Source organism: Kryptolebias marmoratus, linkage group LG12 (assembly GCF_001649575.2).
Source record: "Kryptolebias marmoratus isolate JLee-2015 linkage group LG12, ASM164957v2, whole genome shotgun sequence".
Lineage (NCBI taxonomy): Eukaryota > Metazoa > Chordata > Actinopteri > Cyprinodontiformes > Rivulidae > Kryptolebias > Kryptolebias marmoratus.
Genome location: NC_051441.1, coordinates 4,865,916 through 4,874,446, shown reverse-complemented (window position 1 = coordinate 4,874,446; position 8,531 = coordinate 4,865,916). Strand labels below are relative to the sequence as shown.

At 42.5% G+C, this 8,531-nt stretch overlaps 1 protein-coding gene across 2 annotated transcripts; it reads left to right on the top strand.

The window, feature by feature from the left end:
* Window positions 1–648: 648 nt before the first annotated feature.
* stard3 (StAR-related lipid transfer (START) domain containing 3) lies at window positions 649–8,210 on the top strand. 2 transcript variants are annotated; one of them, XR_005233831.1, is made up of 17 exons: window positions 649–665; window positions 1,388–1,490; window positions 2,499–2,744; window positions 2,828–2,905; window positions 3,031–3,108; window positions 3,193–3,246; window positions 3,345–3,462; window positions 3,538–3,639; window positions 3,724–3,779; window positions 3,862–3,954; window positions 5,231–5,293; window positions 5,839–5,934; window positions 6,021–6,100; window positions 6,214–6,318; window positions 6,502–6,595; window positions 6,695–6,913; window positions 7,007–8,210. XR_005233831.1 is itself a non-coding variant. In XM_017429477.3 (16 exons), the coding sequence occupies exons 3-16, from the start codon at window positions 2,532–2,534 to the stop codon at window positions 6,830–6,832; spliced, it is 1,368 nt and encodes a 455-aa protein (XP_017284966.1). In that variant the 5' UTR covers window positions 649–665; window positions 1,388–1,490; window positions 2,499–2,531; the 3' UTR covers window positions 6,833–8,210. The 2 variants fall into 2 exon arrangements, 1 of the variants encoding a protein (XP_017284966.1); XM_017429477.3 differs by having other exon boundaries at window positions 6,695–8,210.
* Window positions 8,211–8,531: the final 321 nt, after the last annotated feature.

Sequence of the window (8,531 nt, the reverse complement as noted above, 5' to 3'; positions counted from 1 at the left end):
TTTGTTTTTTAATGAGAAATATTTGCCCCTCTAAACAATTCTGTTAATAGATAAGTCATTATTTACGGAGACGCAGGGGGAACCGTATCTGATGGGGGAACGCGGCTCGACGTAACAGCAGCAACTCGAGCACATTACTGCCCCCTATATGTCAAGAGGACAAATAACACCTTTTCTGTTCAAATTGCCAACCTGCCACTTCAAATATTTACCCGCATTTGGCCGGTGTCAGAGGCTAATTTCCACCCCTGCCTGGAGAACACAGTTGTGAGGCAGGAAGTAAAGAGTATAATATTTATATGAACACATTACAGTTCGTTTTAAACCTTACATTTGGCTCTGCACTTCTTTTGTCATCACCGTACACAAAAGTAATGTTTACATTTCATTAACTCACCTGTATGAGTCCCAAACAGCAGAACTGAAGGATGCATTTATCCAGAAAACCACCATCAGGTCTGCAAACAAGCAGAACCAGAACTCCATGCCCTCTCAGAGAAGAAAACGCCTCCAGGATTCAGGTCTTTGATTTGAGGAGCTTTCTCCCTCCAGGTAGACTATCTCCTGGATGAGTAGGGAGGAGGAAGTGCTGGAAGCCTCAGACAGGACCCTTTTCTGGACCGAGATCGCCTCTAACAACTCCAGGGCATCCCCAGGACCCCCAGGTCAGAGGAATCCTTGGGACGTTTGTGTCCCCTTAAATTAAGGATTTTTTCCAAATGTCTCTCACTGATGTGAAATCAGTGCCTTTTGCCAAGCACTGATTACATGTCTTTAGATTGTCTTTAGCTTTTATTATCTCATAATAAAAGCTTATAAATCTCTCCATGGGTAAGTTAACTAACTCCTTAATGTGTCAGATCTATTACTGTGTTTGTAAGATAACCAAGAAAAACGTAGTTATTGCGAGGAAACGCAAAAACTGCTTTTGGCTTCAACATTTTGATCAATTAATGTTTTTATGAGCGAAACCGGAAGTGCTTTACAGGTTCTTCTCTTGTGTGAACTGACAGCGTTAGATATGAACTTATACTTTAGGCTTGTTGATACGAGGAGTCGAGGTTACCGAGTGCATTTTGGAGAATGATTATATTTTTCTGACAAATAAACATGTCTATTGTATTGTGTTTGATAAATATCAGGTTTGCATTATGTTTCGAATGCCCTTACCGGATGTGCAGCCGGATATGACTGTTAAATGCTCTTTGTGTGTTTCGATTGTTTTGAAGCGTTATCACGTTTCCTCATTCAAACTGTAAGTTTATTTAAAATTAAAGTTTTTATGAAAATCTAATTTTAAAAAGGCATAGCTTTGACTTTACAAACATCCGGTGAACATTTTTCAAAATAAGACTTCGAGCTAAATTTGTTCGCCGGTTTCTGTCAGGTGACAGCGCCTGTCGAAGTTGTTCAGCGATCTATCTTGGCCCAACATTTCATCTTCGACAAGCCCGGAAGACTTGCTAGGCGATGATGTTGCGCTAAATCAGGTAAGTTTCTATTCTTTAAATTCTTATTATAAATGATTTTTTAAAGACGTTTTAAGCAAAACGTGCTTCCGAATCACATAACATTAGCTCCCGTAGCTGTCCACTTGAGGTACGGTGTGTTTAATTCACATTTAATGATGTTATAACTGTTAGCAAGTCAGGTTGAAGTTGTTGAAGGAAGGTGAGTTAGCCGATGGGAGCTAACGGGAAGAGTTTTTAATCAACTGGTTCCCCCTAATTCGATCTCGTGTTTTTTTTTTTTTTTTAGAAAGTCACATGAGTTTAACCAGTTGTGATTCCAGCTTTTGCCAACAGACACCGTTTTAATGCTTGCGTGGTTTTGTTTTTAGCAGAAGTGTCGAGCTCGTTAGTCATGGGATCTCTGAGCAAATGAAATTTGAATTTCTCCTCATGTAAATAAAAGCAACTTCACAGGGAAGTAAATCAGCCTGACACCATTTCTCGGCCTCGGTGGGTTATTTATGGGAAGTTCAAGAATCGACCGAAACTATGTCAGCTTTTCTGACTGATTGTGATTTACTGATTTAACAACAATCAGACAATATAGTTTGCTCTTATTAAAGTGCTGGGGATCACCCTCAGCTGACTTTTAGACCAGTGTTTGTAAAATTGACCATCCAAGGTCAGTTTACTGTGGGAGCCATTTTAATATGGGCTGACACCAACATTGAATCAGTTAGAGCTGACTTTTTCCAAGTTTCAGTAAAAGTTTTCCAGTTATTCATGAGATATTTTGCTAACAGACAGGCAACCTGTCCTCCTTCGCCTTTCAGCAGCAGGAGATAAACGAAACGATGTTCAGGTGATGCAACCTGTTTTAAACGATGATACATTTGGTTGAGATTTCCAGAATTCATAAACGGGTGTTCCTTCGCCTCCTCGCCGTTTTGTTGGCAGGAACTGAGTTGGAGGAGACAAATCGATGACGTTCAGTTTGGAAAACGAAAGAAGGAAGTTGACACCGTGTCTGACTCTGTGTTGGTCCAGGAGGGGGGCCCAGTTTCCGATCTCACAGCAGGAATGCCGGGCGGAGACTACGCGGAGCTCGGGGGGAGCCTCCCTGCCTTCGCCTCCCTGAACGCCTCCTACTCCACGTCGCTGTCCCTCCCGTCACCGTACCTGCTGGTCCCGCCGGCGGAGCGGCGAGCCATCTCCGACGTCCGCCGCACCTTCTGCCTCTTCGTGACGTTCGACCTGCTCTTCGTCAGCCTCCTGTGGATCATAGAGATGAACGTGAGGGAGCGTTCGGGGATGCGAGCTCGTGACCTGTCGATGATTGAGAAAAATCGTTTTGACTCCGCTCTTCTGTCCTGCAGATCACGGGAACGCTCTGGGAAAACCTAGAAGATCAGGTGGTCAGATATAACTTCAAGTCTTCCTTCTTCGACATAGTAGTAAGTGATCATACCCTTTCTTAACAAACATTTAAACATTTGTTTTTACTAATAAGCGGGAAAAGTCAAGTCTACGTTTATGAACGCTCAGGTAAAATGTTTTTTCTCCTTCCTCTTCATCCCAGCTGCTCGCCGTCTTTCGTTTCCTGTGTCTACAAATTGGTTATGCAGCGTTTCGGCTGAAGCACTGGTGGGTTGTCGCGGTAAGTCGGCAGCAGTTTGGTTTTAACACCCTCTGTTCTTTGTTATTTGCTGAGTCTGACTGAGAACTTCGGCCTTCGTTGCAGATTTCCACTCTGGTGACCACGGGCTTCCTCGTTGTGAAGGTCATCCTGTCCAACGTGAGCCGCTCTTCGCTTTCCCAGTTAGCGTAACGCACGGCTTCCGTTCCGCGTGTTGTAAACATTTCACTTGTCTTGTGATCTCTGCTTCTGTTCAGCTTCTGTCCAACAATCCCTTTGGCTACGTTTTACCCATCACCTCCTTCGTGGTGGCCTGGTTGGAGACCTGGTTCCTCGACTTCAAAGTTCTGACTCAGGAAGCAGCCGACGACAGAGGTGACAAATAAAGAAAGAAAAAGACGAGCTCAAACGTTTGGCTGCTCTTTAACTGATTCCTTCCTCTGACCTCAGCTTATTTAGCTGCGGTGAACGCCGCCTGTGAACCGGCTCCTGTGATCTACCCCCAAGCTGTTTCAGAAGCACCGTTCTACTCTCCGCCCGAATCTCTCGTAGGTAACTATCTGAGCGTGTGGGTTTACCTCCTCCTGTGTCCTGCATCCAGGCGGATATCACGTTTAACTGAGTTTTTGTCTGCAGACTCTGACGAGGATCTGGACGAAGAGGGTCTTGGGCGAAAAGCTGTCACTTCTCAGGTACCTGGCTCCGTTTTCTTTAATTTAATTATTTTTATTCGCTCTGTCTGCTCAGTGTCCTCTCCTCTCGCTCGCTCTGCAGGAGAAGGAGTATGTCCGGCAGGGTCGGGAGGCCATGTCCGTGGTGGAGCAGATCCTGACTCAGGAGGACAACTGGAAGTTTGAGAAAAACAACGTCAGTACTTCTCTTCTTCTTCTTCTTCTTCTCTCCGAAGCACCGTTGTTACTATACTGTTCTCGTGGCTCAGCTTTGAAGTAAAACTTGCAAACGCACCAACACGTGCATCTCGGTCAGGAATAGAGTGGCGTTATGTTGCACAGCGTTGACAAAAATTGCAAGAAAAAAAAAAAGGATGGAGATTTTTAGGATTTGGGGGAACACGTGAGAAAACTCAGCCGTGTTGGAGACATCCTTCACTGTAGAAACATCATTCAAAGTTTAAACGGGACACAGGAAGTTGGACTTCACGTGTCTGAACTGGTGTTTTAATATCTTTTACTGTTTTTTTTACAACCGCAGTTGAAGTTTTAGGATTTGTTCGTCTGACAGCTGATGATGTCACACACTCTAACGTCTGATCTCTTCTTACTCCCACAACTCCTGTTTGGTATATTTACAAATTCTACATCAAAACGTGTGGATTTTTGTCTTCTTTCAGCCAGTGTGTGTCTCACGTCTGTAGGACTTGTGGTTTTCGCTCGAATCCCCTCAGAATGTGAAGCGTCCACCCCCGAGCTTCCACAGCTTCGGTTGGATTTTAGCTCAAAAACATTCTCTGGAAATTAATTTTTTTTAAATTCATTTATTATTATTTAATTTCAGAGTCTTGTGCCGCTCACGGTTCAGCAGTTCTTCAGACCCGGTTTACAGCTTTGTTTGTTTGAGGCTCATTTTTCAGTCCGTTTCTGTCTGCTTCTCATAAACTCGGCAGTCAGGGAGCGACAGTATTGATATTGTGCTGATATTTCAGCCAGTAGCTGCTTCGGTTCCCTTCAATAAATCTTTAGGAACGTTCTCGTTTGCATTGTTCTTTTTTGCTTCCCCTCTGATTTAACTGTTACTTCAGCGACCTTGGCCCCGTTTTGTCTCTGCCATTAACCAGATTTCCTCCCTGGTGCGGTTTTGATTCACGTTTGAAACCATTTCTGCAAATCTAGAAATCAGCGGTGAATCTACGAATCGGATCCAAACAAACGTAGCTGCTAGCTCGTGGAGAAACGAAGCAGGAGTTTCTAAATGCGTCATATTTATTCAGATCGAGCTTTATGGAATGAGTTCAGTCGCTTGTCGAACTGGAAGCAAAACCCAGTTCCTGTCGTGCGACATTTTTCAGATTCTCTTTCACTTTGTTGAACTCGGCTTGTTTTTTATCTGGATTTCAGATTGTTTTCTTCCTGTCAGGCATGTTTTCAGAAGACGTGATCCCTGACAGTGTTTCTTGTTTTGACAGGACATGGGAGACTCTGTCTACACTCTGGAGATCCCTTACCATGGAAAGACTTTTATTCTGAAGGTACAGGTTTCCTGTCTGTGTCTGAAAACAATCAAGGAAACTAAATAAGACGAATACAGATAAGTTTAAAAAAAACAAACGCAACATATTTACAAATCTCATATCTAAACTAGGATTTAAATAAAGCATAAAGCACCTTTTAGGTCTGCGTGTCCTTTAATCTGAAATGTTTCAACCAATTCTTTGAAACATTTTGAATAATTTACCGTCATCATGAACAGTTAGTTCCTCCGTTTAGAAAACGGGAATACCTAAACTACAAAATGTAAAGCCACACTCGGAGTTCCTTTTTTTTTACTGAAATGTAAATAACTCAGCAGTCTATGTATACAAAAAAAAAAATAGATGTATGATTTGTTGTTTATGTAGAAAAGTAACAAAGCAGATTTTTCTATCGTCACAAACTTTTCAAAATAAAATACAGCTTTTTATTAACATATTAGTCCTGCAACAACTTTTGTTGTCAGATTACATCAGATTGAAGCCTTTTAATTTGTTGCTTTTTGCAGGTTTGAGCAGAGTTTTTGTGTTTCCGCTCTCTGTAGGCCCTGATGCAGTGTCCCGCCGAGCTCGTGTATCAGGAGGTGATTCTGCAACCGGAGAAGATGGTTCAGTGGAACAGAACCGTCTCCGTTTGCCAGGTGTTTGTTCCTCCCGTCTGCTCAGACCGTTTCTCGCCGACGCTGCCGAGCTCTGCAGCCTAACGCCGCTCTCTGCCTGTCCTCAGATCCTCCAGCGAATTGACGACAACACGCTGGTGTCGTACGACGTCTCGGCCGGTGCAGCAGGGGGAGTCGTGTCTGCCAGGTGCAGCCTCGCCGTTTATTCCTAGAATTGTCTATTTCAGGATTTTAGGTCGGAGAAGAAAGTAAATCGATTTCACTGATGGATTTATTTTTTTTCTTTTATTTCCTCTGAAGGGACTTCGTTAACGTTCGGCGAGTTGAACGCAAACGAGACTGTTACATGTCTGCCGGCATGGCAACCAGCCACGATTCCAAGCCCCCGGTCAGCCGCTACGTCAGGTCAGACCGCGCCCTCAGCCGGGCTTCCTGTCCACAGTCCAGTAAATTAAAGCATCATTTGGACTGCAGGAGTTTTATTCAGGACTCGGGCGCAGTGAAAGGAGAAGCGATTAAAGAGAACAGATGGACTGGACGGTTTTGTTTAGTCTGACTTCCTGTCTGACTGTTTGTTGTGGGTTTCAGGGGAGAAAATGGCCCGGGAGGATTCGTGGTTCTGAAATCCAGCAACAACCCGTCTGTCTGCACCTTCATCTGGGTCCTGAACACAGACCTAAAGGTGAGGAAGAAGCTTTTTTATTATTTCAAATTAGGGGAGACAGAAAATTTGAGCACAAGTAGAAAATAATTAACGCTTTTAGTTGTTTTGTCTTCTCAGGGTCGTTTGCCTCGATACCTCATCCACCAGAGCCTGGCCGCCACCATGTTTGAATTCATGTCCCATTTACGCCAGCGCATCATTGATGTCCGGCCTTCTCACCACTCGCACCATCACCACCACCACCACCACACCTAAAGCAGGAGACATCCTGGGAGGCGGCCCTGCTGGTTTGTGAACTGACAGAAAAGTGCAACGATAACTGAACGGACTTCATTTGTAAGCATAGGAGATCAAATTTCAGACTCTCATCCTTTTTTTTGTTTTTTTTTAAAGCGTGATCGCGTACATTTTTTCTTATTTTTATAAAAGTGGACCTGTGACTGTCGGTCTTCCTCTCGGCGTTTAATGAGAACCGTCCCACGCTGAGGTAACGGTGCACTTTAACTGAGCACGAGGACGGGGGACTCACCAACCGTGGAAAACGTCCAACTTCTTAGAGAAAAACTGCTGCAAACGGCACGAAAACATCTGAGCCTCACCTGTCGGAACACCGTGTTTATCATTGATTTGCTGCTTTTTTTTAAATATACGTACTTGTATCTAGATTTATCACTGCACTATGTTTATATGTTTATTTCACCTGTTTGTACTTCGCAGCTATATTTTCAACAAACACCAGATTTGAAGGATTCCAGCTACTTTACATGAAATATTCACCTTTACACTGGGCGCTCTGCTCTCTGCTCACCACTAGAGGGAGACACCACTCACCCACGCAGTTAAAGCCTTATTTTGTTTGTTTGTTTTGTTTTCATAAATCTGCCCACTTAACCGATTTAAGTTCAGAGAAATGAAGGTTTTGATATAAATTAGCGCGTTATAATCCGACCACAGCTTTCTTTTGTGCCAAACACCTCGAGTGGCCTGATGGTTTATTCATCTTTTCGACCTAAAAATGAATTAAACTTACAAGTGACTCTTCCACAGACCTCCCCGAAGGCTTCTTTTATGTTTCGTTCTTTTCTTTTCTTTCACAATGAAGCAATAGTTTGTAACGCACCCTCCGGCTCCACGTCGGTTCTTCAGAATATCACGATTCAAAGCTGCGTCTGGTTGGAAAGCTGAGATTTGGTCTTCGGTTCAAACGCCTTAAAGACAAAAATAAGTGTATTTTTTGTTTTTGATGCCCAGAACAACTTCAGGGGTTTCAGCTCTGAAATTCACAGATTCTGCAGTGATGGTTGAGAGATATTTTGATTTTAGCTGCTTGCATCACAGAAGGAACAAGAAATGAAAATTTAAAATAATTGTGCCTTTATCACAGTAACAGTACATACTGGCCTTTTATTGCTTTACGTTTATTTAATTTTTGCTTCAAACCTTCAGCAAACGTACTAAACACACAAACGCCTGCTTGGAGTGCTCATGTTTACCGTTTCCTTTGTTTTTTATTTTAATTGATTTAATTGTCAATTATCAAACATGTTAATTTAAAACCTTCATTACTGACCAACTGTTTTTACTGAGTCTTAACCCAAATCTTATATTTAATAAAATAGAGAAACTGATGACACTGTTATGTTATCTTCCTCTCTTTAACTCACAAACGTTCGGTGCAGAAGAGTAAAATGTGGATTGGAAATGTTAAAGTTATTGTTTGTTAAAGGTTTTTAATTGATTCCTTCTGCAGATATCTCTGTTTCTGTAAGAATATTGAGTTTTCTTGCAGGTGCTGCTGGGTTTTCTTTTGTCTACAGGTGCTGGTCATAAAATTAGAATATCATGAAAAAGTAGATTGATTTCAGTAATTCCATTTAAAAAGTGAAACTTGTATATTATATTCATACATTACATACAAACTCATATATTTCAAATGTTTATTTTGTTTAATTTT